This window comes from Pangasianodon hypophthalmus, chromosome 16 (genome assembly GCF_027358585.1).
Source record: "Pangasianodon hypophthalmus isolate fPanHyp1 chromosome 16, fPanHyp1.pri, whole genome shotgun sequence".
NCBI lineage: Eukaryota > Metazoa > Chordata > Actinopteri > Siluriformes > Pangasiidae > Pangasianodon > Pangasianodon hypophthalmus.
The window spans coordinates 14,639,446-14,660,910 of NC_069725.1; the positions used below are offsets into that span (position 1 = coordinate 14,639,446).

General features: G+C 41.7%; 2 protein-coding genes across 11 annotated transcripts in view; one reads left to right on the plus strand and one right to left on the minus strand.

The window, feature by feature from the left end:
* The window catches only part of foxp1a (forkhead box P1a), a 42,334-nt gene extending 40,883 nt beyond the window's left edge, over positions 1-1,451 (plus strand). For all 7 annotated transcript variants that reach the window (XM_053240787.1, XM_034311901.2, XM_026921210.3 and 4 more), the window contains one exon: positions 213-1,451. In XM_053240787.1, the coding sequence (XP_053096762.1) occupies positions 213-372 (160 nt within the window). In that variant the 3' untranslated portion in view covers positions 373-1,451. The remainder of the gene's footprint in view (positions 1-212) is intronic.
* Positions 1,452-2,204: 753 nt separating this feature from the next.
* The window catches only part of tns2a (tensin 2a), a 40,731-nt gene continuing 21,470 nt past the window's right edge, over positions 2,205-21,465 (minus strand). For 2 of the 4 annotated variants that reach the window (XM_026921047.3, XM_026921051.3), the window contains exons 4-28: positions 18,061-18,099; positions 17,172-17,213; positions 16,987-17,036; positions 16,276-16,459; positions 16,122-16,172; positions 15,864-15,986; positions 15,477-15,541; positions 15,117-15,200; positions 14,396-14,508; positions 14,050-14,110; positions 13,888-13,963; positions 13,595-13,724; positions 13,017-13,082; positions 12,681-12,797; positions 11,203-12,591; positions 10,772-10,937; positions 8,886-10,516; positions 8,426-8,557; positions 7,730-7,825; positions 7,058-7,135; positions 6,724-6,801; positions 5,789-5,957; positions 5,540-5,608; positions 4,777-4,806; positions 2,205-3,516 (exon numbers count right to left, since the gene is read on the minus strand). In XM_026921047.3, coding sequence (XP_026776848.2) covers positions 3,375-3,516; positions 4,777-4,806; positions 5,540-5,608; positions 5,789-5,957; positions 6,724-6,801; positions 7,058-7,135; positions 7,730-7,825; positions 8,426-8,557; positions 8,886-10,516; positions 10,772-10,937; positions 11,203-12,591; positions 12,681-12,797; positions 13,017-13,082; positions 13,595-13,724; positions 13,888-13,963; positions 14,050-14,110; positions 14,396-14,508; positions 15,117-15,200; positions 15,477-15,541; positions 15,864-15,986; positions 16,122-16,172; positions 16,276-16,459; positions 16,987-17,036; positions 17,172-17,213; positions 18,061-18,099 — 5,181 coding nt within the window. In that variant the 3' untranslated portion in view covers positions 2,205-3,374. The remainder of the gene's footprint in view (positions 3,517-4,776; positions 4,807-5,539; positions 5,609-5,788; positions 5,958-6,723; positions 6,802-7,057; positions 7,136-7,729; positions 7,826-8,425; positions 8,558-8,885; positions 10,517-10,771; positions 10,938-11,202; positions 12,592-12,680; positions 12,798-13,016; positions 13,083-13,594; positions 13,725-13,887; positions 13,964-14,049; positions 14,111-14,395; positions 14,509-15,116; positions 15,201-15,476; positions 15,542-15,863; positions 15,987-16,121; positions 16,173-16,275; positions 16,460-16,986; positions 17,037-17,171; positions 17,214-18,060; positions 18,100-21,465) is intronic. The other 2 variants (XM_026921048.3, XM_053240785.1) reach the window with 2 other exon arrangements.

A 21,465-nucleotide genomic window follows, 5' to 3' on the forward strand; every position in this document is an offset into this window, starting at 1 on the left:
CACTGAGAGTGGACAAAGTTCTGACATGATTTATCTTGGTCTCATTTTTTTACATCACAAATACCTGCCATTTTAACAGGGGTGTGTGTGTAGACTTTTTATATATCCACTGTATCATATGCTAAGCGCTTCTGTCACTGTTATGTATGTAAAGTTTGCAGACTCATTGATGCTGTTTTTCTGACTGATGTTGCTTGACTGTGTGTGCACAGACAACATGCTGGATATAAAGGGCAGGAGATGGAGAGGGAGTACTTGGAAAGCTCCATGTCTCCAGAGATGGATGATGGACACAGCCCTGATATCGATCACGACGCGGATTATCCTGACGAGCACGAGCCACACACTGCTCGTCCCGCTGATTTTTCTTGAAGCCCAGCCATTCCGCAGCCACTTAACCAGCTAATCAGTGAACCAGCAGACTTTGAGAATGTCCACATATTCCACTTGGGAACAAACTATTTATTCTTGGAGCTACCTGTCATTTTTTGTATGCAGGGGATTGACCTCAACGGTACTAAAGGGCTCCTCTGTGTCGAGCTCATACACGTAATGGTTAGCCCATAGACTAGCACAGGATGTTCAGGGCTATTCAGCTATTGCTTGTGTGTTGAGTCTACATTTTAAAATAAGCACTACACACTACCTAGATGCAGAAACTAATCACTGTAATCAGGTGATTTATGTTATGATTATCGCAAATACTATTTTTGACACTAGAAGCACCTAGGACCAGACTTTGTTCAGTTTTATTGTAGTATGTGTAGGAACTCTGGGAACTTTAATTCGCCCTGCGTATGAGTCTTCTCGCATCTGCTAAACTGTTTTTAATCACCACTGCCTCAAAATGATGCGGTTAGTCACCATATTGAGTCACATTTGACCTAAAGTATGTGCCTGCCCAATAATTATAGGTCTGCTCACTGAAATTGTGAATGTCTTTTGAACTTTGCTTTCTTTTTTCTTTTCCTAGTAGAACCAAAACCAAAGGGGAACATTTTATAACCAGCACTTGATGAATGTTTTTTTTTTTTTTGTAATTATTAGATTTTGATTTTTTTTTTTTTTTTTTGTTTCCACTTATTTGTATAGAATGTTACAATATAAAATTACATAGAAACATCTCAAAAGAACAGCCAAAATGTTTGTTCTATTGAGGGGTTACGGTGATTTAAAGCGAAGGTCTCTGTATTTGTGTGGAACACCATTTTTGGCTAGTCTTTTGGTAGGTGTTTTTCCCCTGCTATAGATATCAGCCGCAGTTACCAAAGATTGTAAATTGCTTTTTATGATATGTACTTTGTTTACATGGTCCCTTTTGATATACCCACAACTGAAATGTTTGCCTTACAGCTGTCAGGACTCAGTGGACTGTGCTGAGCGTCCTTAACGTTGCATGAATGTGTAATGTTTAAATCTGATTGGACATAAAGTACGAAAAATTATGAAAAGTCTCATCTTTTCTCAAACTTTTCAAGTGTAAAATTTGTGGGTTGATTCAAACAGTTTGCAGTGTAGCAATCGCAGAACCTGTTATAAAGCAGCCATAATTCTTGTGACTTGTGGTTTCTGGGTTCATTCTGGAAGTGATGGTGAAAGACAGAAACATTTGTACTGTCTGTAGGTTTTCAGTCATCCAGGGTCATTTTCAGTGTCTTGTAGTACGTCGACACTGTTGCGTTTTATATAACTTCAAAACCCCTTAGATAAGTAGAAAAACTTCTTTAAGATTATAATACACAGTCCAATTGCCTTCACTTCCTTCTACTAGGCCTTTGTACACAAGTATGGAAGTGGTTTCAGCCCCTGTTTACTTCTTTCTTTCTTTTCAGTAGTTCAGGTTTCTGTTCCCAAAACATTTGAAGCAATGCAATGTGACAATCATCCTGTGGATCACTTTGACCAGGTAGTTCTTGAAGGAATGTGTGCAGACCTTGTAATCAGTGAAGAAACACACTTTAGATGTTTTTTTTTTTTTTTTTTTGCCATTTTGAAAGCCTTTGGCAGCTTTAATGTGCACCGTTTAAATAGTTTAAACTTTTTTTTTTTTAGTTAAAAGTGAATATTTCCTTGGAAACATGATTCTACTTTGAAATCTAGCTTGAAGCAGGACAAAATAAGTCGATTGATTAAGCTGAAAATGTTGGCTTTACACATAAAATACACATTATATGACAGAAAAAATAAACGTTGAAAAAAGCATCTACTTGGTACCACAGCTTTACATTTATTATATTCATTTATGCTTATATTGAAAAAATAGCAGTTTAAAAATCCATTTAATATAAAAGTGTCCTTCCATTAAGTATTTTTAAAATCACTTTCTGAGCTGCATCTGAGTGAATATATTACTAAATACAAAGATCAACAAGAAAATACAGAGTACAATATATTAAAGCTGTCGGACATGTCTGTTTCTTAGAAAGCCATAATGACTCTGATCCATGCAAACAAAATACATGACATTTTAAACATGACTGAATAAAGCTTATAAATATGAGTGCTCAGCAAAGCTTTTTAGTTAAGTAAAACTTTAGACCTCCTTTTTACATTAACATGGTTATGACATGAAAATGAAATACATTAATATAAATTTTGAAATTAAAATTTTTAGGGCAGAGTATTAAAAAAAAAAAACCTTACGCTGCTCGTCTATCTTCGCAGGCTGATAATGGTGCGATAAAATGACCCATGTTGAGTACTGCAACGGAAGCTGAAAGCTTATTGTGATAAATTCTTTAGTCTGTTTAACTTCGTTTCTAAATGAAGAAAAATACACAACCGTTTGACTCCAGATGAACCTATTTACACTATAGTTAACCTCATTTCTTCCCTGGTACCACCACTGTATGCCTGCTCATCACACACCTGTCTACAAGCCCGACCCACTTTTCCTCACGCCACCTTTCCCAGAAAACTCGGACTCTCTCAAACATTCTGCTGTACTCTCTTATACCGGGTGCCAGATTAGACACCCATAGCAGCTAGTCTCTATTTAACTACTTAAAGCTGGTTAAGGAAATACATAAAGAAAGACTGATGATTGTCAGCTGTGGAGTTATTTGGTATTTCTGAGTGCATGTACTGTCTTATTATAAGATACTTTTCATACTGTATAAAAGAAATCAACAGTGCTCAATATATTCCTACCTCAATGATTGTGACTTCTAATAATGTGTTATTAAACTTTCAATATTTCAGTATTTTGATATCAGTATCACTGTTTAGTTCATTTAACTCTGATTTGGTCTTGAAGCACTTCATCAACATGGCAGACTAGGCTAGACGGTGCTTTGGTAACGCTTTTTAACCATGAGCCACACTATCTTTTTTGTCTGTGAGGGATTGATGTTCTTCTCTTTCTCCCTCTTCCTCTAGCGCTGCTGTGGCCCCAGCATGACTTTGTTGATGAAGTTAACGATAGCAATGGCAGGCTGCTCCGGGTCGAGCTCGGCAAACAGGTGACACACGTTCTCTGCCACGCTGCCTGGCTTCTTAGCTACAAACCCAAACACTCTACAAGATAAAAGGAGAGAAATGTGAGTGAGCATTAGAGATAGATGGCCATGTACAGAGTGACAGAAAACTCAATAAATTAGGATACTTAATTAATATTAATTCAATTATAAAGCCAGTAATCAATTTATTTTCAAGGAGTAAGTGGTTTAGCATTGTGTACTTGCAGGTAGTTTCACCAGAACATTAGAGATCAATGTTACCTTTTAGCATTTTTAAATGCTTTCCCCCTTTTTTTGTTAAATGGTGCTTTCTCATATAATTCCATAGCTCATGAGATAAAATTACCCCATGCACAGTGAACATGGCTAGAGAGGCAAAAATTTCTTTAAAGATCATTGTTGGAGATTTGCAGAAATTGGCAGTGTTTTGGAGTCACTGCCAATGTTTTTGCTACCTCGGTCCCAACAAACTTACTTGGAAGGTGTGCCAAAAGTAAAAGCCTTTATTTTCATCTAACCATAAATGTACAAGCCTGCAGTTCACTAGGCACTACTGGAACGTGGACTACGGCCAGGATCAGATGAGACAAAAATAAAGCAACAAACCACTCAAGATGGGTTTGGCTTAAAAAGGATGGTTATACAGAAAGGAAACTAATCCCGACTCTTTAGTATGGCTAGGGATTTGTGAGGTTGTGTGGCTTGTTAGGATACATGTAGTACCAGGATATTTTAAATGAAAATCTGGCTGCTTCTGCAAGCCAGAAGAAGCTGAAAGAAGCTTCTAAATCATGGCTGGAACCTCCAGCAGGATAGTGATCCAACATGTGCTTCCAAATCCACATAAAAATGGTTCAATTACCACAGAGTCAAGCTTCTGACACGGCCATCAGGGTCTCCTGACCTAAAGCTCATCGAAAACCTATGGGTTGAGCTGAAAAGGAGAATCCACAAGGGAGAAGCTAGAACCCTGGAGGATCTGGAGAGATTCTGTGTTGAGCAGTGGACTCGGATTCCTCTGGATTCTCCAGTCTCATCAAGCATTATAGGAGATGACTGTTATGCTGGTAATGGGAGCTTGCACAAAGGACTAAATGCAGGGGTGCCAATAACTTGTGATGTGTGGTTTTGTTAAAAGTGTTCTTTGAATATTAACTTCAACCTTTAACTTGGCACTGAAAAGTAAAATCCAGTAGTTGTTACATGTTATTGAAATTTAAACTCAGAAGAGCAAAAGGGGGAAAGATGAAATGAACATAAAAGATGCCAAGCGCATGAGCAACACACACGCAGAGAGACGTACACACTGAGCACTTACTTAGATGTTGTGCTGTCTGAGTTAGTCCACCTATAGCAGAGGAAGACGGAGACAAACACTCAGAAACACACGTGCACACACAAAGCTGCAGGCAACTACACAAACATGCTATCTGTCACACTAACACACACACACACACACACACACACACACACATACATACATACATATACACTTGCCAGGCCTGTATTTTAGAAGTATATGGGGTTATCAGTAACTTATTCCAGTTTGTACTGTGGTGGAGATGGGAGTCTGGTTAACTTCGGCTTCATGCAGGAGCATTTACAAAGGAACAGAACCAAAACAAAGACAACAATCTGGGCAATTTTGTCTACATAGATTTATGCTCTAAAAACCTCCAACGCTAACACTGGACACACAGAGCAGCCTGCAAGTTCATGCACAACCTGGCAGATCATCATTTTATACCAGAGGTTTATGTAATTTTTGTACGCAAAACCATCTGAGTGAGAGTCAAGCAATTAATATAAAGTTTTAGAAAGCAGCACTTTAATAAGGTATGCATATGACAAGTTAAAGTACTAAATGTCAGCCTGGACAATCCAAACCATTTTAGAACTGACTACACCAAAGGATGATGACCAGACAATAATTAGAGCATATCATATAAATCACAATAAATACATTTATCACAAAGGATACACCACCTCACCATAGTCCTGAACATTTCCAGTCCTCTACATCAATACTAATGGTAATGATGTGGGTGAGTGTGTGAGCAGCGTGTTCAACATAGACTCACCTCCTGTCCTGTGGATCTACGCTGCTAAAAGTCACACTGTTAATGGGGTAGTGCCTCCTGAAGAACACCCTGGAAAACAGCAACAGTCAGAAACAAATAACCAAACAGGGGGACTAATAAAACAATATACTTTACATATAAAATATGTGTGTGCATGTGGGAGAATGATATTAAAACTGATTAATGGTGATTTCAACAACAAATGTGTCAAATGAAAAGTGATGTTAGGTAGTGTAACAGCCAGTGTACCGGCGCTGACTGTCGGTCAGAGTGATGCCCTGTGTCGACACTTTGAAGTGCACTACGGTGGCCAAGGGCCGAGGGCTTAGTGACATCATCACGCCTGTCGCTTTAGCTACTGCCTGCGGTCCTGTCAGAGACTCAGTCTCCACCGAGTTCAGGTACAGCACATTACATGCTGAGGAGAGAGAAACACTGAGTATGAGAAATGGTGAAGGACAGAAAAAAAAAAACAAGAAAGAAAAGAGGAAAGAAAAGCGACAAATGGAGGACAAATGACAAGAGCAAGAAGAAAGAAAGAAAGAAAGAAAGAAAGACAAGGAAGAAGAAGAGAAAAAAGTATTTTGCAATGGAAAAAGAAGGCTCCTAATAAGTGTTTGCTCCATCGTAAGGAAATTGTGAGTTCATGGCCAGGAGCAAAACTGACCCTGTTCGCTGGGTGGGAGGGATGGCATACTATCAATTACAGGAACATTAGGTAATCGTGAGTGTCTGTAAACTCATGCATGAAGACGAGGGCAGATGGCGCTTTCCTCTCAGTGTAACACTGCCCTGTGGCGTAGCTTGAGCAGCAGTTGGAAAAGATACACATTACACATGCTCTGAGGAAGCACGTGTTAGCCCTCCCTCACTGAGTGGAAGTTATTGTGTGATGGGGAGAGCTGGCTGTTGGGTGGGAATTGGCAGGTGACCAAACTGGAGGAGAAAAAGTGGGGCGAGAATAACAAAACAAAGCTGATAATAATGACAAAGAATTAAGAAAGGGAGAAGAAGAAGAAGAAGAAGAAGAAGAAGAAGAAGAAGAAGAAGAAGAAGAAAGAATTAGAACAATGAAAAAGGAATGATTAAAAGAATATAACAAGAGGAAGAATAAGAAGAGAAAGAATAATAGTAAGAGAAACAAGAAAAGTAAGAGGAAGGGATGAAGATGTGAGAGTGCTCACCTGCTCCCTGTTTCAGTAAGTCTGCTGCTGTGCTCATGTTGCTGACAGGCTGCACTTCTTGGCTCTCTGTTATGGGATCTGAAGGAGAAAGAGAGAGAGACAAAATGTCAAGGTTAGATATTTAATACTGTTATCTCTTTACTCTATCAAACCATTAAACTCTTTAAAGACTGGAAATGATTTGTACTCAAACACACACATTTTAACATGTTATATTGTTAGTTGGACTTCAGCATAGTCTGTGCTTAGTATTTTTCAGCGTTGATATGACATTCCTACTGCTGATATTTTGTGTGTTTGGCAGTTCCATCAAACCTCATTAATGTGTGTTTACCCTTGTCAGGGATGCGGAGAGCACAGGGCAGAGAGATAGGTGTAATGGAATGCTGATACACCAGTGCTGATAGACTCCCTGTGAAACACAGATATACAGAATTTATTTTGAAGTTTTCATACCATTTAATACACACACACACACACACACACACAAACTGGTGGAAAACTGCCAAGGTTGTAGTGGAATGACATTTCTTTCAGAAAAAAGCAGACTAATCAGTGAAATGACATAAAAGTCTATATAAATTTCCCAACCAACCTCAAACCAAATTCTACTGAGATATATGGATTGAGATCACTCAATTAAAGTGTTGTGTGAATACACTTGATGCACTGGACACACAATTTATATATTCTATATATAGCTATGAAATCTAGCTTTTAAAAAATAATTTTAAATAAATAAAAAAAAGACACTGAAGTGTCACTCCAATTGAGGACTACCTGTTATGATTTCAAGTTCAAGTTCATACTGTTTAGTTTATGTTAACTTTGATAGCTACTGATTCAACACAAACTGTCCATAATTAAAGCCCAGGTGTGTGTAAAATACACAAGGGGTGCTACACACAGTCCTCCTGAAGTTGTTCAAATTCCAAGAATGTTAATCAATCAGTGTTGGGCATGTTCAGCTGTTTTGAGATGCTCTTTGTTATGCTGTGTTGCTTACCAAAGTGGGGTTCATTTTGACAGCCTTTAATTTTCACCCCTCGTGGTCCAGTCTCAATTAGGAAATGTCGCACCAGCTGCTCCATAGGATCTCCAACTGCTCAGAAAATACAATGTAAATATAAAAACATACTGTTTAAATGCAGTTAATGTAAGAGCAGTGTAATTGTTGTTTTTAATACCCATAAATGTGAAGGAGAGTTCCACTCTCTTTTTAGAGCAATTTTTATTTACAGACATACAGGTGGTAGCTTAAGTTCTTCATGGTCTCATAGGATATACATGAATCTGTGCATGTTTTTTTTTTCACTGAAAGGTAGCTTTTTTTCTAATGCTACCTTTTTTTTCTAATGTTTTTTTTCCTAATTGTTCAGCGAATGGACCAAAACAAATGTCCACTGGGGGGTGCTAGAGACAAACCTTGACCTTAGCTTGCAAATAGCCAGATGCACACAAAATTAATCTTAATCCTTCTTAAGTGAACACTTTAACCGATCTAACTAAAAATTAACTCTGGTTCATCATACATAAGTCTATTCCCATTGACACTTTGTTGAACTATTTCAATCTTGCCTGTTATTTAGCTCTGCTGAAGTACTTCATGTTCAGATTTAAGGGTTTCCTGTGGAAGGGTAGTGAATGGGGAGAATGTTTAGTAGAGGAAGTGCCTGCACTACACACTCAAATAATGTTGTACCTTTGCTTGAATGGTTGCTGATGTTGGCAGGTGGTGAGGCCACTTTGAGGGCCAAACCATAGGCCCCCTGGAAGGAGTTACTATCCCTGATGAGGAATGCACCCGGCTCCTTTTCCTTCAGAGCTGCAATGGCTGCAGACAGAGGGGAGAGAACAAGATAATTGAAATTTCAAACTTCAGTATTTAAGACAGATGTTCTGAACATGTAACCCTTGCTAACAAAAACCAGCTGTAGAGTGGAAATTCTGAAAATATGTTTGGGTTGGACCATCAGCAAACAGCAAATAAAAAACAATATTATTTACATATACATCATCATACAACTAATCATTTTGTTGTAGTGTAAAAATATGAGTAATTTGAATGAAATACAAGTACAATTGTCCTGGAGCTATTTAGGCTAAATGCCTTGCTCAGTTACGGCTGTAGAAACTATGGGATGTCCTCTGATGCAACTAACCTTGTTCTCGGGAGATTCCAGGCTTGTACCAGAAACGGGAGCTGTCCTGCACAAACTTCACACTGACCCTGCTGCCTGTTTCACCCTCTGCCAGCCCGTCGTTCTGCCCACCAGGTACTGTCACCGCTCCTACCAATGGTGAGAAGGTAACATGGTGTTGGCCAGAGGGGGAATGACTTGTGGATGCTCTTAGGGTGCCTGACCTCGCATTGGGTGAGCCTGGCAGGGTACCCTGGCGTCTTTTCTCTGGCAAAGGAGGCTGGGTGGCAGTGCTGTCAGAAGGTGGGTAAGTGGTTGAAGAGAGGGCAATGGTGGAAGTCGAGTAAGCATCCGAGGCACTGCAACTAGTATCAGGATCTCCAGATGGGGTGGATCCTGTGTCCAACATCAGCTTCCTGCCCAGAGTGGCAAAGCCTGGAACAGGGGGTTCCGGGGAGGAAGAGCCATTCAGGCTGCTCAGTGGTGGTTGAGGTGAAACAGGAGCAGAAGGAGATAAATTGGGAGTCTCTGGATCAGAAATTGATGGCACTCCATTGCTGTGAGGCTGCACTGGAACAGACTCCGATATTTGGATTTGGTGAATGTGCTGCAAAGAATGAGGGGAAACAGAGGGTAGAACTGTCTCATTTTTAATTGGCAGAGACGCTGAGAGGGGCAGACTAGCTTCCTTGATTGGCTGGCTGGTGCTCTGTTGTTCGTTTGCCTTAGTAGGAGATGCTGGGGCAGAATGGGTAGATGGCACTGAGGCTTGTGGGTTAGTGTTGGCTGTGGGTATTACAGGGGCAGAATGCGTGGAGTTCTGCTGAGAAGTGGAGCTCTGTTGAGGAGGGGGGCAGTGTGCGGCGCTCTCTTGAGGAGATGGGCAGTGTGTGGAGTTCTGTTGAGGAGATGGGCAGTGTGTGGAGTTCTGCTGAGGAGGTGGGTAATGTGTGGAACTCTGTTGAGGAGGTGGGCAGTGTGTGGAGTCCTGCTGCAGAGGGAGACAGTGTGTGGAGTTCTGTTGAGGAAGTGGGCAGTGTGTGGAGTTTTGATTAGGAGGGGAGCAGTGTATAGAGTTCTGATGAAGAGGAGAGGAGGAATGTGGTGAGAGCTGCTGAGGAGATGAGGAATGTGGTGAGGGCTGCTGAGGAGACGAGAAATGTGAGGTGAGTTGCTGAGGAGATGAGGAATGTGGGGAGAGCTGCTGAGGAGACGAGGAATGTGGGGAGAGCTGCTGAGTAGAAGGGGAATGTGGGGAGAGCTGCTGAGGAGAAGGGGAATGTGGTGAGAGCTGCTGAGGAGAAGAGGAATGTAGGGAGAGCTGCTGAGGAGAAGAGGAATGTGGGGAGAGCTGCTGAGAAGAAGACAAGGAATGTGTAGAGACCTGCTGAGGAGAAAAGGAAGAATGTAATGGGAGTTGCTGAGGAGAAGGGGAATGTGTAGAGAGCTGATGAGGAAGGATGCAGTGTTTCTCTGGGATAGATGTGCATGACTTAGGAGGCTCTGTGGATGGACTTCCAACTTGATGGGGCGCTGGCCCAGAATTTGTGAGATTTTGCTGGAGAGATGGGTTCATTCTCTCCTGGTGCGTGGTGCTATCTGTGCTCATCTCTGATGATCGTGCTTCCTGATCCCGAACACTCAGACTGGGGCTGGAAATAATGTCAGAGTAGGTGAAGGAAAATTTAAATTTTTGAGTAACCACAACTATAGTGCTTTTATATTACCTCCTTTGGGTGTTTGTAAAACTATTATTATAATCAGTCTAACAACTACAGGTCTGGATTTGCCCTGAAAAAAAATCACCATCATCCACAGAAGCCTTGTTATTGCTATTACCAATTTCATTAATTGAATGTTTATTTAATTTATCCACTATGCACATTCTCAACCAAAAGCTCACTCACCTCTCTTGTGTATGCAGTGGGCTGCTGGTGTGGACTGGAGTGGGTGGTCCAGACATATCAGAGGGGGTGGAGCATGGTCCATGTGCTTCACGATTTAGCCGTCTCAAGGAACCATGGGTAATATGGTCCCGCCATCCTACATTCTCACCTGGAACTCCAGAACCGTCTGACCAAAAGGCAGAAAAGCATTGTCTTGAGCCTAGACTCCTAAACATAGCTTTCAGAATAAGTGTCTGCAACTGGGTAAATGTTATGATGATATTCATAAAAGAAAAGCAACACTTTTTACATTTTATAGACTAACATTGGATCTGTTATAAATAAGTTAAACTGGCTCTGGCACATCAACGCTTTAGCACTAAACTAGATGAAACACCCTATGAAACACACTTTTATCATGTTTGTGGTGAAGGGGCTCTGTGGTATCTGACCTGAGTGTGTGTTGGAGGTATAGTGATGCTGGTGGGGGTCTGTATGGCTGTAGCAAGAGGAGTAGCTGGGAGGCAGTGGAGAAGTGGAGTCTGATTGGTAACCTGAAGCGTAGCCACGGCTCTCAGAAGGCGACGGCTGGTAGGGTGAGCAGGGGCACATCTGGTGAGATGTCTGGTAGCTGCTCGAGCCACTGCTGTACTTTATATCCAGGTGGGGATGACTGTGTGATCTTGAGGGTTCGGGAAATGCTGGGTGACCCTGCGGCAGTGGGTCAAAGGAGAAGGCAGGCTCGTGAGCTGGGGGGCCATATGGTGACAAAGCAGTTCTTCGGTGCCAGTACTCAGCTTCTCGTTCTCTCTCCCATTGTAGCTCTGCCTCTCTGTCCCTGTCCCAATGGAGTGAGACCTCTCGACCTTGTCTTAATCCTGCCTCTCGCTCCCAGTGCAGTTCTGTCCGTCTTGGAACCTCGGATCCTCTGCTTCGCCGTAAGCCACCATCTCGAGGGAGCTCTTCCCTTTCCCAGTGCAATCCTTCACCTCTGTCAAGCCGTAAAGTGTGAAAGTCCTCTCGCCTCAAGCAACAATCCCGGCATGGGCAGCTAGGGGGTGGTAGGAGGCCGTCTACAAGCATTACATCATGGTAGGGTCCAGCTGCTTTCGGGTGGTGTGGGTGGTTGTGTTGTGGCTGGGTGTAGGGGAGGAATTCGTCTGACCTGCACAGCAGTCGTCCACTAGGGGAAAGTGTGTGAGGGTGAGGGCAGAGATCCTGGGATGGATAAGGGCAAACATGCCTAGAAGGACCATGCAGGTAGTGCTGAGTGCCTTGCTGTCGGTCCCACAGCAGGTCTGGAGGTGGGAGCGACTGGTGTGTGTGACTGCTGTGGTGCTGACACAGCCCTAGCATGTTTGGTGAAGGTACTCCTGTGTGATTGTTGCTGGGAGCTGAGTGGTCCAAGCAGTACCCATTGGGCAAGTGATGGAGTTCAGAGCAACGCTGTGACCTGTAGCCCATGCGGCAGGAACATGAACGAGCCAAACGCAGCGACCCAGTATTTTCTGGTGGGAGTGAGTCGCCATCATCCAAAATAGCTGTCTCCCGTTCACGATCTCTGCTAGTCCTCTCACCCTCAATTCCTCCAAGAAGCCGCTCCAGCTCCTCCCGTTCTTGCTGAGTTGGTGGTGGCCGTCTGGGTGAATCTTCAAGGCGTTCAGGTGGAGCTGATGAATGCCCTGAGTCGGTGCTGAGTGACAGGAGATGACCTTGTCTCTCATCAGAGATTTGCCCTGGACTACCATTGGTGGATGTAAAGGGGGAAGAGCAAGCAGCACGCCGCTTCTTCACCTGAGCGTATAGACTGCCATCCAGAGGCCCTCGAGTGTGTGCAATATCTAAAGCATGACAATATGGCAGACTTATGACTTAGTAAGAACATAATCTAAGCATAAAAATTTAAATTCAGGATATGGGGGGTTTGTACCGTCTTGACTGTCTTCATGTCTCTGGTTCAAGTTGTCGTAAGAATCCCAGCGCACCACTTGATCAGCTGTATTATAGTCAACTGTGACTGCTGGATCGTTCCGCTGGTATTCTCGTCCTAAACCATATATAGAATTACTTTAAACACTGAAATCTCTAACAAGTATAACTGTAACACTGCAGTCACATTCTGTCCCCTGTACAATGGGCGGTGAGTTTTGTGACATTAAAAATAGAAGAAAAAAAAAAGGGTTTAAAAAGAAACTTGCAAAGTTGTATAAAATATTTTTTTAGAAAAACATTAAAATTTTGCAGAATTTGAATGTGACCAAAATACCTTTAATTTTCTCTGGTCCAGAGGAAAAGACAAACTCCACAGTGGCATCAGGGGGAAATCTATCATCTACAGAGACCAGTGAGATATTAAAAAAGTCACTTTAAAGTCAGGCTGAAGGTCTGTTCTATAAGCCTTCATCATCAGTGCTTCATTACACTATAAACTAGCAGACAAATACTGTATGTCACATTACAAGATTAGTAAAACTGACAAGCAGCTGAAGTTTATTCCACAGTCCTGCTACAAAGCCAGGAGAGAATGTATAGGGAGCATGTCATCCCAATTAGCCAGCTGTGGTAGGCAGGTGTTATCCACTGAGAGGTGATCTGGAGAGTAGATCTTATGAATTCTCTCAACTGGGGATACAATGGATTATGGGGAGATATTAAAAACAGCTACAAATGATCTTGTAGCTAAAACAGTTCCTCTGGGGATCTTCGAGAACACTGATACAGAATATTTTTGACATTTTTTGAAACATTACAGTCACACGATGAAATAGCATAATAGTCTAGGAAAATCGGTATAGAGGGAATTCAAATGTTCAGGATGGCTGACTTCACTGTTTAAGGGTGTACCTGAGCAAGCTTCATCAAGTTCTCCTTTCCCAAACCAGAGCTGTGCTCCATGGATGGTGCAGGTGTGAAACTGGAGTCTGAACACCGTGTCCCTCTCAGTGGCCTGAAGTCGTCTGTGATAGCACTTCACCTATAGAGAATGAGGGGGAGACAGACATGCCCACTAATTTAACTTTGCCAAGAAAGAAGGCATACACATTGTGAATAGTAAGTGATGGGGTCTGTTAGAGTTTAAACTGAGGGGAGGTGGCAGTGATTATGTTATGGTGAGTTTGACGGACAGCTCTACACACCATAATGTCTCCTTTCAGCAACAGAGCAGGCTCAATGGTCACACACAGCTTTCTGCCTGTTGAACCCTGCAAATCACTGCAGAACACACAGACACAGGATCAGGAGCTACACAGACTGGTGATTCAGTTAAGACTAAAATGCTTAATTTGAACAGGACTCACTATATGCCCGAGGTGTAAACCAGCTGCATGGACTGATAGATCTTCAGGAAGGGCAAGTACCCTGTGGACAGAGGAACAAAAAAGACCCACAAGATAGCAAGAGATAAACATTGAGAACAAGATAGACTGATGAAGGAATGTGTTAAATGCTTCCAAGACCCTCTCCTCCACTGGAACAGATTAAAAACAAACATGCTCTGTTTGTGTGTGTGTGTTTTCACGAGGAGTGGTTACTGACAAACCAGTGTTAACTCTCACTGTGAACACACAATCACACATGCCAATGCTAAAACATTCCCATCAACATGATACCCACATCAAGCTAAGGATGAGGTCATCCACTCACCTCCATCAGCATGAAACTTGGGGATGGTGGGAATAAGGACCTGATGGAGGAAAAGAGGACTGCTATTCATCTTTATGGCCCCTGATAGAAGTCCACCAAAATAATATATATACCTGGAAAGAGAACGAGAGAGAGACCTGCTTTAGCAATACTGTGACTGCTGTAACGTTTATGCCAATGAATGTATACTATATGGGCAAAGTTTGTGGACATCTGGCCTTCCCCAAACTGCTGCCACAAGGTTGGAAGCCCCCAGTTGTATAGAATGACTTAGTATGCTGTAACAATTTCTCTTCACTGGAACTGAGGGGCCCAAACCTGTTCCCCTGTGCACAAAGCAAGGTCCATGAAGGCATGATTTGCCTCAACCCCACTGAACACCTTTGGGATGAACTGGAACACTGACTGCACCCCAGGTCTCCTCACCTAACATCAGTGCCTGACCTCACTAATGCTCTTGTGGCTGAATGAGCAAATCCCCACAGCCATGCTCCAAAATCTAGTGGAGGCTGTTATTACAGCAAAGGGGGTATACATCTGGAATGTGATGTTCAAAAAGCACATATGGGTGTGATGGTATGGTGTCCACAACCTTTCAGCCATTTAGTGTAATTGGATTGAATTGAGAGAGAGGAGAAGTGCAACAGAATGTGAATAATGTATAAAATAGTACTGTATAAGACAAAAAACAAAACCAAGTAATACAGATGAGAAAAAACACCTGTTCTGTGAAGGCTGGAGAGAAGATGACACTTTGTCCTCACAAAATTTCCTCATAGCCAGTGTGCTGAGAGCCTGATCTGCCCTGTATAAAGACACACATATCAAGTATATATGACATATGAGGATGTTTATGTTTATGCCCAAGTCTCAGCCCAAGTCTCTTGCTTCAATAGCCCCAGACTGTTTCTTGTTTTTGATATTAAATTGATATTAAATTATCCATTCCTTTCAAACTACTCTGGGACACAGTACAAGGGCTTCGGGTTATGTTTTTATTCAATTATAATCTCTTTTCTGTGGGATGTTTTATATGCTACACAGAACAGTTTTGTGTGGAGAATTGAATGTAGGTTCTCACCCTGCTGATATCTTGCTATAGTGCATGTATGCAGCAATGATAACTCCTGTCTTTCCTTTATTCCCCTGTAAAAAGAAACCATTTAATACGAGCTTGTTAGAAAGGAATAATTAGGTTAAATTACAGAATTTTTTTTATATAATAAAAGTTACCTACTCATAATTTTTAATAACACATTCATGCTTTTAAATTATGGTTACAGGTTATTTTGGTTTTCTAATTATAGACACTTGTAAAAAGGTATCATCAGTTGTTAGCTCTATTCCCTCCTATCTGAAATCACAGTCATATAAATATATTAGTGTTTACACAAGATGGTCTGTAGCTTATGATAACCTACTCTTGTCACCCTAAGTGAACATTCTCATGACATTTGTAACCCCTGACCTTGCAATGCAGGACCACCACATGCTGGGGGTCAGAGTTCAGCCATGTTTCCATGGCTTTGCACATGGAACAGATTTTGTCCAGTGGGGGTGCATGTAGGTCCGGCCAGCCGAAATCATGGACCTGAGACAGAGTGAGAGAGAGAGATGGGAATGGAAAGATAGAGAACAATAGACAACAATTAGCTCAGTTCTGTCACAAACTATTTACACTCTATTTCCTTGTAAATGGGTAATGAAACGTCCACAGTAAGTGTACCTTAGGGTTAAGCCGTGTGATGTCATGCCTTCTCTCAGACAGGTTTAGTAACTGCACAGGACAGACGGGGTATTAAAATGAGGATTGCAAAGAAAATGCTTTACTTGCACACTTGTTTCTCTAAGTACGGAGTTGTAAAACCAGAGTTACTTACCAAAAACTTGTCCTGGTGTTTGGACTTGAGCATAGCTGCCACCTCTTTGAGATTGAGGCGATAACGCTGCTCTTCCAGCAGAGGGGGAAAGAAGACGGAGATGATACGCTCAGTGATGTAGGTGAGGTCGAAGTCGTAGTGGCGCTCCATCACCCTGTCCATCACCCGATCCACACTTAGACTCCTGAGAAGGGGGATTTTACATGTTTAGTGTTAAATGTTTTTCTTTAAAATATTCACAAAATTTGTTACAGAAGCTTTGGCAATAAATAGAGGGCTGTGAAGATAGAGGGAGGGAGACAGCTATTGATGAGAGGGAGTTAGGAAAATATTATGCATCCAGCCCACAAAATTATAAACAGTCTTCTCCAGTTTTTGGTAATGTGTTGAATTGGTGCACAAGTCATGTGCATGGGGTTTTGATACGAAACATCCAAGCTGTCAGTCTGTTCCAGCAGAAATAGCCAACTGCTTAGTCACATGCTTGAGTGATGACTCTCTGCATATTACTCCACACTCAAAGCCAAAAGAGATTAACTCAATGAGCTTAAGCAGTTTCGTTCCATAGATAAAACCTACAAATTTATGGTCCAGGATGTTTGTAAAGTGTAACTGGCTTAAGGCTCATGCAGGTCTGCTGCTGAAGAATGTTTACTGTCTTACTGCTATGTTGCATAGTGAAAACTCTGGAACTTAAGAAGGAACATTTACCTGGGTAGAGTACTTCTCGGTTTGTTGTATGTCAGAGATTTGGTCGAGCCCTGAAGAAAAGAACCAAGATTATTATTATTTTCTGTGACTATCACTTTTTCTCCATATATGTATTAATGTAGTAGTGTACTGTATCAGGTTGTACAAATACATTGAGAAAGAATGACAGAAAAGAGCGTTCTTACCAGATGCTGAATGTGTCGAGAGGAGGTCGTTCCTCTTCGCTGCTGTAGATGAGAAGCAGGATAAGGCATGATAAACACAGCCAACAGACAAGAATGTGTCTTTATTTTGGCCTCAGTTTTACTGAATGCTAAAAGACTTTAGAGAAAATCTGGAAGAAAAATCACTTGGATAAATAATTGAAATTCTCTAGTAGCTCGGACTCTCTCCTCCTGTCATCAGTTCCAAAAAGAGCAATGCTGAACTCTTAAGAAGTAAGTCTCTGTCAAATTGTTTCTGAAAATTTCTATAAGATAGCTATGTCTTGTGCTCTCAGAAAAAAAGGTACTAAACCATATCTTTACTTGTACGGTTTAAGGTACATATGGTACATACGTACTTAGGGTACATAAGGCTTAATATGTACACTGCATTTTTTGGGTAAAAGGTACAAAAAGTGTACCCTTGAGTGTAACACCCCAGGGACAAGGAATGGTACAGTTTACAGTGCAGTTTTCTGGTACAGTACCCCTTTTCTGAGGGTGTGGAGCAACACCGCACTGCACATTTTGGTGTATTCTTGATGTCTAAAATGCAGGTTTGAGGAAAAACAAAAAAACTAAAAAAAATCAGCACTTAAAGAACTCTTTTTCACCACTGATTTGAATGATGGAGGGAGGGGTAGAGTGAGTGCTCAAGTGAGCAAATAAGCGAAAGAGAATGGAGTAAATCGAAGAGACTAGCCACCTAGCACAGCCAAGAACTCTTACAATGCAATATTCATTCATTCATTCATTCATTCATTCATCTTCAGTAACAACTTTATCCTGGTCAGGGTTGTGGTGGGTCCGGAGCCTATCCTGGGACCACTGGGCACAAGGCATTTACAATATGAGAGAAAATTCAACTCACCAAATCAGAGGATGGGGCCGGGACACAGGGTGAGCTGGCCTGCAACGAAGAACAGTAACTTGATTAAGGAATATGGCAACATCCCCATCACCTACACATGCTCACACACTCAAATGTGCAGGCTCGCACACACACACACACACACACACACACACACTCGGGCCTGCCACTATTCCCTTCCACTCCTGTTCTATTCCTCTCTCCATATGGAGGATGAAGGGAAGGGAGTGGTGTGCTGGGAAGGGGCAGAGGAAATGCTTCCTTACAGTGACAGATAAGCTAGAGGGAAAAAAACTCACACATGCTGCTAATTGTGAGAACGAGAGAGAGAGTGATAGAGAGAGAGAGAGATTAGAAAACTGTGTACATCCCTGTGTACAAACTGTGTACTAAAATTTGAGGTGACCTTTGACATTCCTTATGGAGAATACAGCGAAGCAGTGGCTGGCTCACATCAGGTAGTCTGAACAAGTTGTGTGTGTGTGTGTGTGTGTGTGTGCGCGTGCTGACAGTCATTCTTATGTAATGGCTCACTGCTAAAGTTTCTCCAACCCCCCTGAACACATCCGCTCCTGTACTCCCTGTTTGTTTGGCCACAGGAAAAGGGTTGAGGCCAGAAGATCTCACTCCACTGGCCTTGGTTTGGAACTTGGTGTGTGTAAATATGCTGCGTATGCGTGAGAGAGGTTATCAGATTGTGTTGTATTTTAGTTGCATGACACACTGGCGCAACTAACGTATGACGCAAAGTTCTGGTTTCGTTGCATATTTGTGTGTAAGTTTCCAGGAAAGTGCAATTGAGGCCTTTGGGTATACATAAAAAGTCAATGAAAAATGTTTTTAAAAAAATAATAAAATAAAATAAAATAATAAATAAAAAGAGGAGCCAGTAGAAGCTCTGATGTCAAATTAAGTCACTATGTACAGTTTGGTGTGTGTGTGTGTTGCTAGGTGGGCTCCCATTATAAAATCAATTTTCCAAATGTTTTGGCTGAAATCAGAAACTACACATGCAAAAGGATTTGTTCATGTAATTCAGGAGCAGTTCAATTCTCTGCTCTCAGACTGCATGCGAAAAAACAAACTTGTGTAACAAAGATACTCTACCAGTCAAAAGTATAGGCCTTTATCAAAATGCATAGTGTGTCCAAACAGTGGTAGTGTGTGTATTACTCCAAGTGATGAGGTGAACTCTAGATCCTTGGTGGATCACTATTAAAGTTGCACTTAATATTAATATATGCAAGACTAACATGATTAATTGTATAGAAATGGGCGACTACTGCTAAAGTAGAACATATTAGACGTTGTCTGTTAAAGTAATTAGTACACGTAACATACACATTGCTGTCCTTCAGAGTAAATTACTGTCTGTCCTATCAACATCTTATCCCTCATTTTTAACCCAGTTTCCACATATCCAATTCATTCATATCTTCATCAGCCCAATTTTGTGTCAAATTTATTTGTGCCTTCCTATCCATTGACCATCATTGTAATGCCACAAAACTATGTCTCAACTACCATTAACCCATGTCTCCTCAACACAAACTTTCCTTTTAACCCTTCCTCCTCTGTACTGCTCTTTCTCTCTTGTCCTTCTCTCTTAAAGTTTTTCTACTTACTGCATCATCCCTTCTTCATGCCTTATTCCATCCATTTTCCACTCACTAACTCAAAGCTCCCCTTTTCCCCATGTAAGGCTTTCCTGCAGTCCTTTCCCCGTGTTTCACTCTTGCTGGGTTGGGGGCCTGCAGCAGGGGAGCATTATGCCAGAACAAACACACCAGATTCCATCTCCTGGGCCAACACTTATGCACTCATTTCCTGCAAAGGCTTGCTTTCTCGCTCCCTCTCGCACAATCCCTAGAATTCTGTGTCCTTCCCTATTTTCCCTTTCTCTCTCTGGGTTTCACAGGGTAATTAGCAATGGCCCAACATTCGAACGGACTTCCATCATTGTGTGAGATTAGGCTCCAGTCTGCCATAAAGGTAAACTTCAGATTGGCTTGGCGGGAGGTGAGTGTAAATATTTCTTTAGGCCAAATGAAACATTACATACTTTTTACAAAACTCACTTGCTGAAGCAGGTCTCCAAATACAACACAGCCTAACCATAACTTCTGTAAACTGTGTGTGGAGTGGCATATAATACCCAGCCTATTCAGATAGCATTAAACATTCCAGATGTTTAACACTGCCTGATGCCATGCTAAGTTCAATATAGGGCTGTGTGTGTGTATGTGTGTGTGTGTGTGTCTGCCTGTCTTGAGGTTTGAGATTCTGCATAATGTAAAGCAAGGGGCCCGTCTCCAATTCTGATAGCTCTTAAAGTGATCTAAAGTAAACACTGACAAGCTTTGATACACATGATGCAGGTAACCCACTGGGAGAACTGCTTTCTGAGGTTCTGGGTTTTGAGCTGGTTGAAATTTGCCTCTATCTAACAAAAAAGGCATGTGGTTTGGATCAGTGCGGAAGGCAACTCAGTGCAAAATAACGACTACGTTCTCTATCCGAGAGGCGGACTATAAATGATCCAAAAGGGGGAGGGAGATAAAAATGTAAGGATAAGGATAGGAGTGGAGAAAATTGGGCATGGTTGAAATTGAGATTGAGTGATGGAGAGAGGAAGAGAAGGAAGGAAGGAGTGAAGGAAGTGTGGGAGGAGAGGGAGGGCAGACATTACCTTTGGTGTAAACAGTGTCATTAATGAGATTAGTCAAGCTGGAATGTAGTGTTTTCAGGCAAAACCACTGTGGGGGTGGGTGGGGGCTTTCCTTTGAACCCTCAATGTTCCTAAATATAATCTTTCATGGTCAGCTGTCTTCATCTACAGATAAATCTCAAATTCTTTGTGCGTGGCTACTGCTCAGTAACTAGGAAGAGGTTGTTGCTATACAGACAGTGGCCACTTCATTTGTGAAGTGTCTGGATAAGGTTTAGTTTGAACATTCCAGCCAATTAAACCACTTGTGCAAGAACAAGTTTCATTTTTAGTTTGTACACCAAAGCAGAGCAAGTTTTAAACTGAACTGATTTCAGCATTTAATTTGATCATTTATGGAGTGTACAAATGCAACTGTATTAGTTGTTTTACTCTTTTATTTATAGCTCTTCTAGATTGAAAAAGATAGTACCTTGACTATCATTATTAATAGCATTAATTATATAAATGTGTTTAGTTTTTTCAGTTTAAATTGGAATGATAGGACAGAGCCTGTGTACCTGGAGTCTGGACCTATACACACACAGTATCTCAGAAACCCATACACTCACCTCTGGGGGATTTTCTTTGTCACAACTAACGAGAAATTTGATCTGTATAATTCTCCTTCCTCTCCTATGAACTGTAATATGGCAATGATGAAAGCAAGGGCAGATCCGCTTTTATGTGACTCTGAG